General features: G+C 50.2%; 1 protein-coding gene across 6 annotated transcripts in view; it reads right to left on the minus strand.

Annotated features, from left to right (window-relative positions):
* Positions 1 to 17643: 17643 nt before the first annotated feature.
* Positions 17644 to 18652, minus strand: part of NUP93 (nucleoporin 93) — a gene marked incomplete at both ends in the record, with an annotated part of 94283 nt that continues 93274 nt past the window's right edge. For all 6 annotated transcript variants that reach the window (XM_080702446.1, XM_080702445.1, XM_080702444.1 and 3 more), the window contains one exon: positions 17644 to 17754. In XM_080702446.1, coding sequence (XP_080558572.1) covers positions 17644 to 17754 — 111 coding nt within the window. The remainder of the gene's footprint in view (positions 17755 to 18652) is intronic.

The following is an 18652-nucleotide window of genomic DNA, read 5'->3' on the forward strand; positions in this document are numbered from 1 at the left end:
TGTGGCTCTAGGTATGGAGGGAGAGGGCCAGGGTCGGCAAGGAAAACACAGGGTGGCTTTATAGGCTGGGCCGGCAGCAGAGAGGGCAGGAAGTTGGCCTGAACCGCCCACGGCTGGCCAGCAGTCCCCACACAGAGTGGGAGGTGGAGCACGTGCCCGCTGCTGTCCCGCCTGCCATGGGAGCATTGACATGGGGGCCCCTCTTGGACTGGCAGGGTAGGGCCAGCCCAGGGCCACTCACTGAGTCTGGGAACAGCCAAGATCCCCAGCTAGGACCCAGGAAGCAGCATACACAAGAGAGGACCCTGAGGGACCCTATGAAAGGCCCTAGAGCCGGCCCAAGGACCTACGTGGAACTCACCCCATGCAAGATCAAAAACCTTTCATTGTGGTAGATGATATTTTTTATTTATCTAGTATTTTTAATAGATGACTAGTATGACTTAAAAAAAAAAAAGAACATATGTGTAAAAAGAAGTCCCTCATGCTCCAACCTCTGTCTCCCATATCTTGGGTGTCCTTCCAGAGACATCCCAGTATATATAAACCTTTATGCACAAGTTGCCCCAAACCTGACCTACAGCCATCAATGGACAGATAAGCCCCGGGGCTCATGGCTGGCCAGCACAGGACTCATGAGAGCCACGCTTCCTTGGGCTCATGGAGTCCAAGCCCCCAGTGCCCTGGCTCCTACCACCTGTGCTTGGCCAGGAGGGATCCAGCTTTGCCAACACCTCAGGGTGGCACCTTGGATGCACATTGGCAATGGGAGCTGATCTCGGTCATCAGAGGCACCAGGACCATCTCAAGGGACAGTGGTTGAGTTTCAGGGGATGAGAGAGGTGCAACAGGGTTTTGAGAGATGAGTTGGCTAGTGTGTGGTCACTTGATGTATCCCCAGAAATAAAGGATGCGTACCCCCTCTGCTGGGAGGACTGTGTCCACACTGTGTGGATGGCCCCACCCATGGCCACCTTTCCCCTAGAGGCAGCGTCCATTGATGATGGACATGGGGTAGAGAGGCCTGGTGCCCTGCCCTGGCTATAAAGGGTCCCCCCAGCTCCAGGGCTCCCCAGGTCAGCTGAACATTGGCATCTGTACCACGACCCTCTGCTCCCACAGGCCTTGGCCCCAGGAGCCCTCCCTGATGGGTGATCTGAACACTCACTCACCTCAGTGGGCCTTGAGGGGTGGGGTGGCCTAGTGGATCACAAGATCACTCATCTCTTTTCACCTCCTCAACATACTTTTGCTGACCCCTGCCATGTGGGGGTGGAGGTGGGAGCCTGGGACAGGCAGGGGCATTGCACGATGCTCATGGTGCCACGATGTTAGTGGGGGACTGGTTGTGTAAATAGCCCAGCCCAGCTGTGGGAAAAGCACAACAACAGGAGAGGGGTTTTGGGGGGCAGCTAGGGACGGCTTCCTGGAGGAGGGTACCCTGACCTCAGGATGAGTTTCTGCTCCTCCATGCAGAGACAATGGAGGCCAGGATGTGACGGCAGCTCTGGCCCCTGCACTCACGTGGGCTCAGGCTCCAGTCACCCTCCAGAGAAGACGGAGGGACGGGCTTTCATTCCCCTCCCACCCCTGCTCCGAGGGGCTCAGAGTCTGCAGGCCTCCTGACATCCAACACTGAGACAGTGGTAACTGATGGGAACGTAGGTGTGCGTTTCACCTAGCTCGCTAAAATGGAAGCCCAGAGGCAGGAGCTGGCTATGTTGCATTCAGTGACGATTGCAAGCAACTAGAAGCGCACAGAAGAGGTGCTCAGCAAAGTACTTGAGGGGCCCAGTGCCGAGGAGGGTGAAGAGCATCCATCGGCCTAGAAAGCCCGGGCTGAGGGAGTAACTCTGCGGGGGTCACGTGAGTGCCGCACGGGGTCCTTCCAGCCCAAGATTCTGTCCTACGTGAACAGTGAGAGGTGAGCTGAGGAAAACTAGACCTCAACCACGCACCCAAAAGATTAGGCTCACTGTGCACTTTTCGGACATTAATTTTTCAAGAGCATCTTTTCAGGTCTCCTCTGTGTGACTCGACCCCTGGCTCCCTGGACTCCAGGCCCTCCTTCTGCAGGGCTGTGTCCCCAGCCCCCGCGCCACCTGACAGTTGGGCTAAAGGCTTGAAGACAGGGACTGCAGGCCAAGGCCCAGCCAGGGTCAACTTTCCACCTTCTGGGAAGGCTACGCCCTGGATCTGTGCTGGAAGTGGACTGTGGCCCCTCCCTCCCCAGAGTTACTCATTCCCTCCCATGGGGCCCTTGGGGCAGATCTTATCACCTCTCCTCCTTAAACTGCCAGCCAACTGGCAAAAATCACAGCTGCCACCATCCCCTTTACACCATTCCTGCTCACCCTGCCCCTGGGCGGCTGTGGAAAATTCCTGATTAAGATCTCATGAAAGAAGTGGTCAGGGCCAGTTTCCAGGGGCATGGGGGCTCTGGGCAAAGCACGAGTGACCTTGAACAAGTTACTTCCCCCACTCTTGGAAAGCCTCTAGCATCTGTTAGCCCTGGAAGGACGCAGGTGCCGTATCATGGACCCTTGTCCTGCCCCTCTTTATCTCCCTGGGGTGGTAGGGCTTGAACTGGACCCTTTAAAGGGCTTATCAATAGAACAAGCTAAAGGGACTGTCTCTGGCTTGTCCCAAAGCACAGATCTCACAAAAAAGGGGGCTCTTGGGCTCATGTGGAATTTAATCAATGTAAGAAATGCTCAGGGGCGCTGTTCTTGATGGGGGACCCAGTGCTGAAAACACACACACACACACACACACACACACACACACACACACACACTCCTGCCTCTCCCAGGATTCAGCTTTTAGGAGAAGCCACAGGCCAGGTGGATCCTAGTGCCCTCCAGCTCTGAGATTCCTGTGAGATGAGCCAGCCCTGTGTTTGGCCTCAGGGAGTCTCAGTTCTGCTGGCTGGCACTGCAGGCATCTCCCACCAACCCAGCATCGCTCCCCTGGCAGAGTGACCAGCAGCTCCTCTCCTCCCTGGCTCTCAGAGGGAAGGACAGAGGGGAAGCAGAGGACCTAGAACACTGCCATCAGCAAACTCCCTAGAAGTGAACACCGCAGGTGCAGGGCCAGGCAGTGAGGAGAGAAGGGCCTCCTGTCTCTGTGGCCACAGGGACAGCACAGCATTTAGTGTGCTCCTTCTGTATACCAGGCCCTGACTTTCACAGCCTAGCCTGGCAGATAGACCATCAGGGAGCTCACGGAACTGGCCAGCAGAGGAGGTGGGTGGGCCTGTGGGTGGGCGCCCAGGGCTGTGGGAGGAGGGAAGAAATGGTGGGACATGAGGCCAAAAGGGACCTGATTGTTCCTTCATTGCATACATTTATTGAGTGACTACTGCATACTGTGCTTTGTACTAGACCAAAAAAAAAAGCGTCAGAGGGAAGAGGACAAAGACCCTGCCCACCAGGGGCTCACATTCTGGTAGGACAGACAGACAACATCGAACAAGCAATTGTTATAATGCAGTTAGTGATACGTGCTATTAAGAAAACAAAACTTTCTTAGGAGGAGCTGAGCTCCAGTGGTAAGGGAGAGCGGGCTACCGCGGGCAGGTACTAAGGGGCTCTGGACTGGGGGACAGCGTGTGCGGGGCCCTGTGGCAGGAGTGTGGCTGGGGCCTCACTGGGAGCAGGGAGGCCCGTGTTACTGCAGCAGAGGGGGACCAAGGGAGGCTCAAGACACAGAAAAGGGGGCACAGCCTCCTAGGCCAGGGTCAGAAGCTTCAGATTGTTATGTGATGGTCAGATATTTTATTTGTGCTGGGGATCAAACCCAGGGGCATTCTACCTCCACGCTACACTCCTAGCCCTTTTTATTTTGATACAGGGTCTTCCTAAGTTACTGATTGTGGCCTTTAACCTGCGACCCTCCTATCTTAGCCTCCCAAGTACTGGAATTATAGGCATGTGCCACCATGCCCAGCTCAGATTTATATTTTTTGAAGATCACTCTGGCCACACGTGAAGCTGGACTGAAGGAGACCAACTGGGTCCTCAGCAGGCGCAGTGGTGGCAGCCCACGTGGGCAGCGGCTGTGGGGACCAGGACAGTGGTAGCAGCCCATGTGGGCAGCGGCTGTGGGGACCAGGACAGTGAGGCAGAGTCCACAGAACCAGCATGTGGATTTGTGTGGGGCAGGGGACAGGGAAGACCCCATGGGGGAAATGGTGGCATTGTTCCCGAGTAAGGAAGCCGTACAGGAAGGGCCATGACTGTCAGGAAAATGAACCCAACTTTTGTCCTAGGGTATCAGCCTCCTCTGTTTCTGGAAAGCCAGCTGAGGGCAGCAGTGTGGTCAACACACAAGGCTGAATGAAACAGGGCCAGGGAAGGCCGGGCGGACACTACAGGAAGGCAAGAACAGAGGATTCTGACTGTACCTGCACCAGAGTCTCTAACAAGTGCTGGTTCTGGGCCCCACCTGGGGTTGTATGGGCCTGAGTGGAGGGAGGAGAGGGGCAGGCATTGGTATTTTTTAAAGCCCCTCAGGTGGTTCCAAAGGGCAGTCTGACTAGGATCCCCTGGCTACAACTCCTGCACACAGTCACCCACCCCACCCCAGCCCCACGTCCTTGCATCCGGCTGGTCCCACGAGGCTCGCCTGGAGAGGGTAGGTATGATGCAACCCTGGTGTCGTGAAATAGCCGGTAAGAGGATGCGCTGCTCGTCGGCCTGATTCACAACACCAGCTGCAGCAAGATACCAGAACTCTGTCGGCTTCCTCGTCCAGGGCGTGGCTCCGGTGGTTTAGAGACAGCGACAAGCCCGCGCAAAATCTTACCCAACCAATGGCTGTCCCAGGCCACAGCAGAACCCGGGCTAAGGGCTGCAAACCAGGGAAGCTGGGTCTCTGCCCGTGAAGGGCTCACAGACTTGACTGCAAGGAAGACACAAAAACCTACACAGCACAGAAGCGCGGGAGACCTGGAAGCCTGGGGCTGGGCCGCAAACTCTCCAGCACCCAGGACTGAGAGGTGGGGCTTCTCGTGAGCCCTGAAGAGCACGTGGGTGTGTCTGCTGTTCTCATGGTCCTTCTACCTGGGCAATGTAACAGCAGTTGGACACTAAGGTACCTTGAAACTACAGACAGCTAAAGCAAAAGGAAATAGGAGGAAGTCAAGACATTTTCATTGTTAAAGGAAGGATTCCTGGTTCCATTTTCTTCATGGATAAATGAAAAGAAAAAAAAAATCCAAAACTTATTTAGCCAACATTTATCCCAGAATTAACTGTCACTATTGATAATATATTAGACACAATGCAAGCTGTTTTAGAGGATTTGCAGTACAAGGTATGATCATGGCTCTCAGGTATATTTAGTTCATCTGAGGAGTTAAGGCCAATGATAGCTATAACCCCAGGCATAAAAGCATAAATCCCAGCCAGGTGTGGTGGCCCACGCTTATAATCCCAGTACTCGGGAGGCTGAGACAGAATTGCACAGGTTCGAAGCCAGCCTCAGCTACTTAGTGAGGCTCTCGGCAACTTAGTGAGACCTTATTTCAAAATAAAATATAAAATAGTCCAGGGGTGTAGCCCTGGGTTCCATCCCCAGGAACCCCCCCCACACACACACACACACAAAGCATAAATCCCTAGATAAAATGCTACATGGGTTCAGAGAAAGGATGACCTCCTCTGGCTGGGGCAAGGTGTTTGAAAAAGCAGTTCAAATAAAGGGGAAAAAAAAGTAATGAAGTAATAATTTAAGAGGGAGAGAGACCAGAAAGCTTGACGCTTTGTGGTAGCCAAGGTGAAAAGTAGAATCATGATCAGTAGCCACCATCTGATAAAGGACTGTAGTTGATTATTTTTTTCTTCTTTCCTCTTCTCATAAAGAAAATGAATCCCCACCAACCCTTTATCCCTCCATTCAGGCTTCGCCAGGATTTCCAATACAGAGGTGGTCTGAGCTCAGCCATGCTTCATCAGCACAAAGTGATCCTAATAAAAGTTCCTTCCTGCAGTTAAGAGATCAAGACCCCATGTTCCTCCACCTCAATGACTGCCCATGTGCTCTCCAAGAGACCAAGGAGCTGAGCCCACTGTCTCCCGTCTCCCCTGCACCTGCCTTTCATTGAAAACACACAGCTTTTCTGACAGTATGGAAAACATTTTTTTTTTTTTAAGTAATAGGGCAAGCTGGGCGTGGTGGCGCACGCTTGTAATCCCCGCGCTTGGGAGGTGGAGACAGGAGGATCGCGCAGGTTCGAAGCAAGCCATGCTGGCTTAAGAAACCCTGTTTCCACATAAAAAATTATAAAATAGGTCTGGGAGTGTAGCCCGTGGGAGTGTAGCCCAGAGGTAGAAGGGCTTTCAGGAACCCCAGTACCACGAAAAAAAAAGTAATAGGGCAAACATAATCATTTCGTCCAATTTTTAATACCACAGTTGCATTTATTTCTAATCAGAACACTGTGTGTGTGTGTGTGTGTGTGTGTGTGTGTGTGTGTGTGTGTGTTTTGGTGGAGATTGAACCCAGGGGCATTTGACCACTGAGCTACATCCTCAGTCCTTTTTATTTTTAGACAGTGTCTCGCTCACTTGCCTAGGCTGGCCTCCAGCTTGTGACCCTCCTGCTTTAGTCTCCCAAGTACTGAGATTACAGGCATATGCTACCTTGTGTGGCTTAACCAGAAGACTCTTAATGGAGTGTTTTGAAAACTAGGAGCCCAGAACCTGCTCTTGCAGCAGGGGTGGAGCCTAAAATATCAGAGCTACTTTTTTTTTTTTTTTGGTGGTACTGGAGATGGAACCCAGGGGCATTCTACTTCTGAGTGATACCCCCAGCCCTATTTTTAAATTCTTTCTAATTTTTTTTTTTTTTTTTGTGTGTGTGTGTGTGTGTGTGGTACTGGGGTTTCTGGAAGCCCTTCTACCTCCAGGCTACACTCCCAGACCTATTTTATATTATTTTTATTTGGAAACAGGGTCTCTTAAACCAGCGTGGCTGGCTTCCAACCTGCGTGGTCCTCCTGTCTCTGCCTCCCAAGTGCGGGGATTACAAGCATGCGCCACCCCGCCTGGCTATTCTTTCTAATTTTTAAACAGGGTCTCAGTTGCAAAAGGCCTGCTTAGTAGCGGAGGCTGTCCACTAACCAACCGCGATCCTCCGGTCTCAGCCTCCCAAATACTGGGATTATAAACCTGTGCCACCACACCTGGCTTCAGAGCTACTTTTAAAAGATCAACCCCAGCCGGGCATGGTGGCGCATGCTTGTAATCCCTGCACTTGGGAGGTGGAGACAGGAGGATTGCGCAGGTTCAAAGCCAGCTGTGCTAGCTTTAAGAGACTCTGTTTCCAAATATAAAAAAGTATAATAGGTCTGGGAGTATACCCCAGAGGTAGAAGGGTTTCCAGGAACCCCAGTATCACCAAAAAATAATAAAATAATAAAATAATAAAAAAATAAAAGATCAACCCCCTCCACCCCATCCCCAAGCTGGGCCTAGCCCTGGTCACTCAGAGGTAGTTGGCAGGCTGTGAGCCTGGACTGGCTCTCCACCTCCTACTTTATGGTCAGTGTGCTTTAGTTTCATAGCCCAGCAAATGGAGATAAACCCACCCAGCCAATGGCTTTTTGATGATTAAGAGGGAGACTTGTAAAAGAAGCATTTTGGAGGACAAAATTCTGCATATGTAACTTAACCAGCAAATTAATGAAAATTTTTTTTGTCCCAGTGCTTTAGTTACTAGAAAAGAAAGGCGGGAGAAAACCAACTCAACCTTGACTAGTTTAAGGTAATACTTATGGGTAAGGACAGCTGCTAGGTAGGACTTGTTTAAAAATAATTTCGTTTTAGCCAAGCATGGTGGTGCATGCTTGTAATCCCAGCATTTGGGAGGCTGAGGTTCGAGGACAGCCTCAGTTACTTAGTGAGACTCTTTGCAGCTCAGTGAGACCCCTTTTCAAAGTAAAGAACAAAAAATAGGGCTGGAGATGTAGCTCAGAGGTAGAATGCTCCTGGCTTCCATCCCTAGTGCCACAAAAATAATGATAATTTCTTTTTAAAGTGGAACATGGTGAAGAGTGGGGGCAAAAGAAGGTCAAGATCAGAAAGCTGAGACGCGAGGGAGTTGGCTCTGCTTGTTTGCAGTCCTCAGGGCTCAGGCGGTGACAGAAGCTGTATGTAAAGGCAGAGAATTCTAGGTCATAGTCAAGGGCTCTCGTTTACCAGATACATGCAACAAGCTGCTCACGCCTTACCACCTCAAAGCAGAGATCCCGAGGGTCTTCTGCCAGTGGTCACCGGCACCCAGGGTGCGGTTGCAAGATGACACTCGCCTCTGGCTGCGTTTATGCTACGGCGGGGAGGGGAGAGGGGTCTCTGCTCCAGACTGGGGCCGCACGGAACTGGGTGCTCTGGCTGGCTGCCGGTCCTGCAGGTACAGAGCCCCACGGCAGCAAGTCTGAGAGGCTGTATGTGGAATAGAAGTAGGGTTCTCACCCCTGAGACTTTACAGTTCATAGCAGCTCTGACGGGGCTCAGGACAAGGTCCCAGTGAAGGCAGGCACCTGTGGATGTGGACACAGGAAGGCTGGGGGCAGCCAGACATGGGGAGAAAGCATCTTTGACCTAGATTCAAGACCTCAGCCCAAGTTGTCAGATGTTATTTGCTTGTGAATTCCCTGAAATCTGTGCTCTTGGCTTTGTGCAAATGACACTCTACATCTGACGCCATTTACACTAGTTAATCAGCCAACATCAAAAACCACGCGGGGAGCTGGGCGCGGTGGCGCACGCTTGTGATCCCAGCATTCGGGAGGCTGGGACTGGAGGATCACGGTTCGCGGACAGCCTCAGCTACTTAGTGAGGCCCCCTGCAACTCAGTGAGACCCGGTTTCAAAATAAAGAATAAAAAATAGGGCAGGGGGTGTAGCTCGGAGGTCGAATGCCCCTGGGTTCCAGCTCCAGACCCGAAAAGAAAACAACAACAACAAAAAAACATGTGGGTGGCAGTCTTTGACATTTGTGGGGACACAGTGGGCCAAAGCATGGCACATTTTTCATAAGCTGGTAGAATTTTCTTCTTCCTATTAGTACAGCTCAGATATTTTATGAACAATGGTGCTAGGGAGTGGGGAATGGGTCTCTCCATATTTAGAGAGGACAACAGGGCTATCTCATCTCTCTTTGCACTCAGTCTCAACAAAGATTGGGACCTGGCAAGGGTTCTTGACCCTGGCAGGACATAAAAATCACCCGGGGAGCTTTTGAAAAACACGAATCCATGCCTAGCTGCTTTCTAGGTCAATGAAGTCAGGAGCTCAAAGGCAGGGACGTGGGAATCAGTAATTTTAGGTGGTTCTAAGATGTCTTTTGGGACAAGAACCACAGAGCTAGAGTTATAAGCTAAACCAAGGAAAGGAAGCATGTTGCCTAAGTTGCTCTTGGGATAAAGGAAATGCTGTTTTTATTTCTTTATTTTTTGTGGTGGTGGTTTGTTTTTTCAGTGGTGGGGATTGAACCTAGGTCCTTATACATGTGAGACAAGCACTATACTTGCTTAGTATACTCTAAGCTGCACCCTCAGCCCAGGGAATGCTTGTTTAGTTTCTTCTTAAAATATCTTTCATGTCTTGAAAGGCTTTTAGAGCTTTTTTCTCCTGGATAGACACTTGACTGCCCAGGTCAACAGCCGCTTTGTAATTGTTGGTTTACACAGAAAAGTGTGTTCCCCCAACCAGACACCCCTGCCTCACCTCTCCCCTCAGAGGCCACATTCCCCCTGACCCCACATACTCACCCATTGAAAGGTGGACGTCCTCACCCAGCCTTCTGCTAAGTCGGGCTGAACGTGAGGTTTGCAGCCTCCAGCACGCCCTCAACTCACCTGGGTCTCGCTGTTTCTCCTGCTCTGAGGTAATGGCTGTGCAGCAGGGCGGGGGCATAGGAAGAGTGAGCTGGGGCCAGGCCAAGGGGGCCCTGGGTCAGCAGGGTGGCAGCACCATCTCTGCAGTCCGCATTCTCGTCGCTGGAGCTGGCCCCTGCATCCCCAGCCTCTGGGAATCCGCCTCTATCTTCCTCTGTGTTCCTTTCTCGTGGCGTTCCTTTTAATGGTGTGTCTGTGTATACATGCTTATCTCCTCCCCATTCACGCTTTGAGTGTCTCCGTCTCAGAAATCACCCGTGGTGCTTGCCCCAAGGCCCCTGGTGGGTACTGAACCAAGGGAGTGGAGCCTTGCATCAACCACAGGACAGATCCGTTTCATAGGAAGGGGCCCCTTCCAGTTGCTCACCCCAGTAAAATGTAAGCTCCCGAGGGCAGGGATCTCAATGCAGCTCACCACTGTGTCCTGTTTCTAAACTATGTCTGGCACATAGTTATGAGGGGAGGCCCTCAAACATCTTCTACTTAGTCACTGGATAAACAGGAACCACAGGTTGAACCAGACACATCAATATCAGTCATCTAATAGCAAAATTGGGGGCTACCATTTTGACTTAATCTTGTTTCTTGTCCCCACCCACAACTATCCCTGATCGCACCTGCACCCATGTGGAAATTCGTCATGAAGAACAGAAGTCAAATGGCAGAGGGCATATCATGGCCTTAGAGACCTGTCTAAATGAGGCAAGGAGGAGGGTGGTCAATTTCACTTTCACTTGCTGAGGGTCTGCCGTGTGACAGGTAACAGGAGGATTGTGTGAATCGACTTCATCGTCCCAGCAGCCTGACGGCCTGGGAGTGGGTATCCCTGCTTTCCCGAGGTGAATGGCTTGCCCGCATCAGCACCATTACCAAGTGGTGAAGAAGGGATTTGAACGACCATGTCCGGCTCTGAGCTGCATCGTCTCCTTACAGTGCAACTCTGCGACTTGCTTGTTCTGCTCAAGGACCCTGCGCTTTGAGCCTCCAGTCTCGGGCTGCTTTCCCAGCATTCCTTATCCTTCCCTCTGCTCCAGCATTGCTAAGCTCCTCACTTCCAGAGTTTAAAGCAGCCTGAAGTCCTTGGGCAGTTTGTGCTTTCTAACGTTAAGACTGCTGCTGGCCACCAGAGGGCCTCATCTCAAGCAGCTGCATCTGAGGAAACAAAGTGCTCTTTCTGGTTGGTTTAAATTTTCCTAAAAATGCCAGCCAGCTGATCTGTCAGGTTGATCAGCACAGAAGCTCACAGCGGAGACCTCCCCCGTGTGTGGAGGGTCAGCAGCGCGGTGAGGGTGAGGCCGCCAGACTGCAATGATTTGGGAGGCATCTGGGGTAACTGAGGACAAGAAACTTCAAGTTACTCCTCAGGAAAAATGCCATTCCTGCAGCAGCACAGGCAGCAGAAGCTTTGCCAGGCTCTGGAGGCCCCTTCCCACCATTGGTCCTCATGTGAGCAGCTGAGGACTGTTGCTTTTTGAGCGTCTACTTCTAAACCCTGACCATTTCCAGTGAACAGCTGAATGACTGCTCATGTGGGGTGACCAATCACCCAAACTTTGTCTTCTCTTGCCACCTGGGTTGGCATTTTGACACCCTCTGGGTGACTCAGAAAGAAGAGTCACCCCATTGAAAAACCTGCAGCAATAAACCTTAGGTAAACAAGGCATCCTTGACCCCAGTGGCCCTAATCCATCACCCACCTCTGTAGTGTCCCCTTGAGAGCCACCACCTTGCTAGTCCAGCTCCGGGGGGTGCTGCAGAGTCCATTAAACCCTACAAAGGGTAAGAAGGTACTTTGTCTGGGGCCTGGATTCCCAGATGACATCAGAAGTGGCCTCCCTGAGGCCTGGGGCCTGCCCAAGCTGACGGCCTGTGCGCAACGGGAGCAGGCTGGGAATTTTTGGTGCAGCCCCTTCAGGGAGAGCATGTAGACCACAGGGCTGCAGAAGCTGTTGCTTCAGGCTTTTCATTAGGGCTCCCCCAGGTGGAGAGATGAACCCAGACATTTGCATATCCCCAAGTAGAATCTTATGGCCCTGATCCTAAAAGCACCCTTCCTGGTAAACAAACAAACAAACAAACAAACAAACAAACAAACAAAAAGCACAGGTAGGTGCTGCTCAAGAGAACAGAAGACACTTGTCCCATGGTCAGGCCCTAGCTGCTCCCACCAGCCACATACAACATCCCACCCCTGCCTGGCCTTCCCCAAGGCCAATCACTGGCTCTCAACTCTCATTTAAAGTGCTTTCCATGACCAAAAAAAGTCATGGGCTCTAACTGCTCCCAGCCACAGAATGCGTGCAACATGCCGGGCTTACCGCCAAAAGACTTTAATCATCCCATCCACTTCCAGGCAGAATCCAACTTGCCCCAAGCCCAGCCAGGAGACTTTGGAACTGGGACAGGAGCCCAATACTTACAGAGGTTCCAGGGCCTCCTAGACCCTGGCCCTTAGAGCCCTCCTGGCGGGAGAAGGCCCAGTTCATCACCCCAAAGGCTGGCAAGGGGCACACCTGCTGTCTTTTGGGGAGCCCAGGTAGTGTCTCAGCTAAGGACATTGCCAGCAAAGGGATTTCTCTTCCACTGAAGGAACAAGGGAACACATGGTACTTTGGGAAAATATTCCAGAAATTTACTGGCTATTAACAGGGGTGATGGTGAAGGAGCCATCCTAAACAGAGTAAATGCAGAAGTTACTATACAGAGAGGAACATAGAGAACACACGCTGACTCTTACCCGTCCCCTCTCCCCCCAAGCACCACACAGTGACAATGTCAGAGACGCAAGGACGAAAGAAAGAAAATAACCAGTCAACTGAATAAACCAAAGAATCCTCCCCATCACACTTCCAACACAGGTTACTGATCAAGCGAGAAACAGCTGTACTTTGCCTCCTTCTCCTCTGCGTTGAATATGTGCCGTTTGAAATCCCTGGCGGAAAAATACCCAGCAGATGACAGTGACTGAGGTTAACCGGGGCCCACAATTATGCCATTCAGCCTGCCTGCCTGCCTCTTCAAACTGCATTCCTTACTGCCCTCAGAGCGGCTTTATACCTCACTGTCATTTCCTCTGCTGCAGAAGCGACAACAGTGTAACAAATCAGGGTAATCCAATTTAGCTGGAGAGCTCCTCGCAGCTGAGCAGGGCCACACCGGGAGAGGACAGCCAGATGAAGCCAGGACAAGCCCCTACTAAGACGTCCTCGTTGTCTGAGATTCAGTTAGCTGGCATCCTGCAGGCCATGCAACCCTGGATGCCACCCGAGAGCCTGGCTAGCTGAGGTCTGCTGGGGCCACCAGAGGGGCCGCAGTGCCTGTTTGGAGGTTGGATGTTCCCTCCAGGACCACTGGCTCTCTGCCACTTCCTACTCAAGCAGAAGCCAATGTTTGAGACAAACTTTTTCACCTTCCTCGTCCCCAAAACAAGAAAGATTGTCAGTGCACTGTTGGGCTTCTGCCAGTACCTCTTCCCCCCCCCCCTTTTTTTTTTAAAGATCTGGCCTTCATTATTGTTGGGAGTAAATAAAAATTCCCAACCCCTTCTTCTCAATATTGTCCCAATGCCTGTACAGACCTGCAGGTTTCTCTCTTTGAAGAATCATCCCTGCCTCTTATCTGACTTGGGAAATACTTCTTCCTCTGCTTTCTCTCAGACTGAGTGCCCGTGAAGGGTGTGGAGCTGAAACTCAGCCTGAATCCAGGCACTTGGAGATGGTCTGGAGGGTGGGATGGGGGTGTTACTAGAGACCAGAGCAAAGCATCTGCCCGTTCAAACTCCTACAGAGCAGTCCACTCTGGGAGAGGCAGCACCCAAGAGGAATGATTTAAAAAAGCAGTTAAGAAAAAAATAACCCCTCCTTCCCAGGCTAGTGCTTTAGAATCACAAGTATTTCAGGTGATGCCCGTAAAGAAATGGAATGGAAGAGAACACCCACTTCCTTAGATACACCAACAACTCTGGAGGGGGTCTAGGCCTGTTGTAGACATCTCCAGCTTGGCCCAGCACCTGTGCAGCTCTGTGGCTGCTCAGCTCAACAGCTGATGCATAATTGCAGGTGGCCATAGCAGTTACACACCTAACAAGGTGAGCAGAAGCACAGATCGCTTGGAAGTTCTTTTCCAAACATTCTACTTAGTAGTTTTAAGCCCCCCCCCTTGCCCTTTTCAGTTAGGAATAAGTGGCAGAAAGACAGATTGATTTCCCTCCTATCCCTGCCCTGTGAAGGATATTCATATGTACAACGAAACTGTCAGAAGCAGGGCTGGAGATGGGGCGACTTCTGAATTTAGCCTGGAAAAGCTAAGAGTGGTGGCCACTAGGAACCCTGAAAACAGCCTCATTTTCTTCCAGAGTTCTAGATAATCACTGCATCACGAGTTGCTGATTTCCTCCTAAATGCAGGTACAAAAGTCCTATTTTGCCAATGTAAAGTGCACACTCCCACCAAGAATTACATAGGTAATGCCTCCTCCCAAGGTGCTGGACACAGCGCTCAGTCCCTCCCTGTGGCTGACAGGCTCAGCGAGAGCCCAGTCAGTGGGGGCTAGTAACGCTCTGGCAGGCCTAGACCACGGGGCACTTAAGAGCGGCCGGTCTTGGGTTTTAGTCTCTAACTCAGTATCCAGCCTGCCCCAGGAACTTTCTGAGTGGTGTGATGGAAACGTGGCCAGTGAGATGTGTGATACCTAATGAACAAGATTCATGTTTTGGTGGCTAATGGAGAAATAAGGGTTGTGGAGATGCTGGCTAAAGCAGTAAGATGCTGACACATTTGCACATAATTTAGGATTAAGGATTTAAGCTAGGAACATTTGCTCAAATAAAGCAGCTATGGGTGCAAATCCAGACAACAGTTCTTTTTCTTAATCAGCAAATGTTAGGCACTGTGGGTTTATTATTATTATATATTTTTTGTAGTACTGGGGACGGAACCCAGGGACATTCTACCTCCCTCTGAGTGACATCCCCAGTCCTATTTTTTCTTCTTTATTTTGAAACAGGGTCTCACTGAGTTGCAAACGGCTTCACTAAGTAGCTGAGGCTGGCTTTGAACCTGTGCAATCCTCCTGTCTCAGCCTCCCCAATGCTGGGATTACAAGCATGCACCACCACAGCTGGCTTTATTGTTTGTTATTAAAATAACCTCAACCCTAGGACTTAACATGATGCACCAAAAGATTAAGAACAGAGGTGCCAAAGTAGACTGCGAGCTCTTGGAGGGCAGGGGCTGGGCCTGCATTTTGCACCAGTGCTACTGGGCACTTCCTGCCCTCTCATGAGTCTTTCACTGCACAGGTTAGATAAAGCCAAAGGATTTGTTCTTAACAGAGCTCACCAATTCCACTTGGGCAGCAAGTTTATTTAAAAAAAAAAAAAATCAGAAGAATATTTAGAATCAGTGAAGTCAAATTTCCAGGCCTCTGAAATGGATACAGATCACATCAGTACTTCCTTTTGAACGTCTCAGGGAGTAAATTATGTGCCACTCTTGAGACGGGCACTAACCCTGTCAGTCTCCAAGTGCCTTTGATTTTATTAGAAAGACTGGAATATCATCTCTGGAAGACAGAAGACACTCCCAGTGCCTTTTCCTTGTTTCTCCAAATAATAGTGAAATCGTGGACTGACACGTAGGGAAAGGATCTAGTTCTCTGAACCAGTGAGCTGAGGAAGACTTTTGAAACTAATAACCTGTCACAGGGCCATGCCTCCGGGGCACAAGCTGTAAGCCCAGGTTCACAGGACCTGCTGATGTGGTGGCCTTGCAAACTCAGCGTGTTTCTGCCCGGCTCTGCAGACTCAGCAGACCTGGCATGGCCACAGAAACAGTCTGTAGGACTTGTCCTGGGATTTCCCCCAGTATGTTTGGCCCTTCTCATATGAATCCAGTTATCTTATTCCTTCGACAAATGTCCCCTTGGAGCAAGTCAACTGCTAGCCAATGCTGGCTTCACATTCCTTCAATATCTCCCTCTCAAGACAGCTTACGGTCTTGTTGTTTTTCTCTCCCTTTTGGATTTAAGTCTCATGTGCAGGTACTCAAGGCACTATCCCCTCTCGGCAGGGCTAGTGTGCAATTCTCCTATTTGGAGCCAGTAGAACTGCACTATGCAGGGAAAGAGACCTGCAATGAACTCCACAGAAGGATGGACCCGGGATGAGGTGAGCCACAAAGCACACACATATTTCAACAACTTGACTCTCATCTATGGCATTGCTCTACTTCTATTTAAGTAAGATACAATACTGAGAAAACAAAACCCTCAGTTAGACTGTATGAAAAGCCCACACAGTACTTGTTTTAAAGTACTGTGAATACAAGTTGATTTATTTAAATTAGTGCATATAAGCAAGGTACAACAGGCTAAACCAAGTCCCCTGCAGGCTCCTCTTCCCAGACTTGCTAGTAAAGTTCACTTGAAGGTGGCACACCAGGGCGACAAGGTGAGACCAGAGGGGGAAAGCAGAATGCAGGCCTGCTACCCTCAGGCTGCGCTCTTGATGGAATATGGACTCCAACAGAGGAACAGACGGTTCCATTACCTACAGATTAGCTCTTTCTCCAGAGGAAAGGTAACAGCTATTTTAAGAGCTGAAGGATGGCAAGGTTGACTGTGCACTGTGACAAGATTTCTTGTCAGGAGACTGAGAATTTTCACATCCTCATGGGAAAGAGTACGCCTCTGCAGTGTACACCTGAGCAGGCTGCCACCCAGGGTCTGTGGCCCTAGTTGGCCCATTCAGGAACAAATGAGTGCCCTCATTTCTAGTTTAGTCCAGAGCTTTGGGACTGGTGGCAGAAGAAACAGAGCCAATGCTGGGTGACTACTACTGCTCAGGGACCAAATACCCACAGTGCAGCTGCATGTGGCGTCTGAATTCTGTACACCACACATTAAGAATGTGACCCATGAGCCTGCCCGGCAGTCATCTTCATAAGGAAGGGGGCTGTCCAGGCAGAGGGACTGACCACCACAGAGGGAAAAAGAGGGGCTTAAAAGTCCCTTAACAGAGGGTGCACAAGCCCAGTCAATCACCTCCGAGGAGCAGCGACAGCAGGGAAGCCGCGAGGCTCATGCCATTCTCAAGCTCAAGCCAGGGCACCTGCGGATTTTTTTCTCCTGGCTTTTCTAGGCCTAAGCTTTTACCTCCTGTGGGATCTCAACAGAAGATCAAGTTAATTAATCCTAGAATCACAGCAGGTGATTTCAGGGATATTCTTGGACCACCAAGACACCAAGGTATACCCACAAGGGAAGACAAGCGGTGCTTGATATTCCACACTCAACCTTAAATCACCTAAGGCTGAGGTTGGCTCTCACATTCACACAGCGCTGTGAAAAGGAACTGCAACTGCACTGTACGGAATATGACATCCGAATTGAAGCAACTCCCAAAGGTCTTGTTTCCTTGCCCTTTGGGGTAAATTTTTAATCATTTAAGGTCAACTTAAAGATACCTAAGTAGCCTCTCATTCCCTGACCCAAGAACTAGTGACAGCATTTCTCCCAATACACAAATTAAAATTTAAACAAAATTTTAAAGAAAAATAACCCAATGAAAATAAAAGAATGTTGAAAAGAAATACAAATCAAATTTATTGGTGTTGACAAAAATACATAATACAAAAAACAAAACAAAACACAACACAACAGAAACAAAACCAGAACCCCACCCAGTGCCCATGTGCCTAATGTACTGACACTGTGCAGTCCCAGAAGCCCCTCAAAGCATGGCACTAATTCATGAGGACCTCCATCTGCACCAGTCTTGCATTGGTGTCCCCAGACGTCCGGTAAGGTATCATTCCAGCAAAGGTAATCAGGGCCCGGGCTTGACTTCGAAGTTGCTGAGAGAAAGGGGGAGCAAGAGTAGGAACTGGTCAACATTCAAGGCAGGGCACTGAACCAAGAACCAGCACCATCTTCGTCCATCCTCCACCCCAGGGCATTAGGGCGGATCCTACACAGTAGATGACAGTTTTACCTGCCACTGCCATATTGCTTCAGTATGGTGCAGGGTTAGCAAAGCTTGTTCACTGGGGCCCCAGTTCCACAGGGCTTCAAGCCCTTCACTGAGCACAAGGCCAATGGTCTCCTAGGCAAGCTGCCTCGCCCCAACACATCTGACTCATTTCTGATGCAGCCCCGAGCTTCAGAACTCTCTGCTCAGTTTTTCTAAGTGTGTCTCTCTCTCCTGACTGGTTTGTGTCCATCTTCCTCCAAGAGGATTTGAATTTCTGAAGTGCCCATGAAGCACCTCCAACACCAGAAGTATTGAGAATGTGTGCAGGCCTGAGCGCTCGCTCTCTGCCTCCTCCTTTCCTTTCCCCTTTCTCCCTCCTTGATATCTGCTTGGCCCTGCTTTTCCAGGCAATATTAATGAATTCCTATTCCAGAGGGGGAAAATGGCCCTATAAATTTAAACTCAGGTGTTCTCAAAAACAGGAAAAAAGATAATCCTCACTCTGATTTCCACATGATGAACTATTATATATAGAATAAAGAAACACAAGAGAACAGCTTCAGATGATTGCTGTAAAAGAGACATCTAGAATTCAGGGCCTCAGGTTGCCCCATGTTAAGGTACTCTGGATGCTTATACCAGTAAGAAAAAAATCTGTATCTGGAGAGCCAACAAACACCTTTCTGGACCACTAAGAAAACATTTTCTCTTTTTCTCTCTCTCTTTGGTACTGAGATTGAACCCAGGGACGATATACCTCTGAGCTACACCCCCACTGTTTT

The sequence above is a fragment of the Muscardinus avellanarius genome (assembly GCF_963383645.1).
Source record: "Muscardinus avellanarius genome assembly, chromosome: 10".
NCBI lineage: Eukaryota > Metazoa > Chordata > Mammalia > Rodentia > Gliridae > Muscardinus > Muscardinus avellanarius.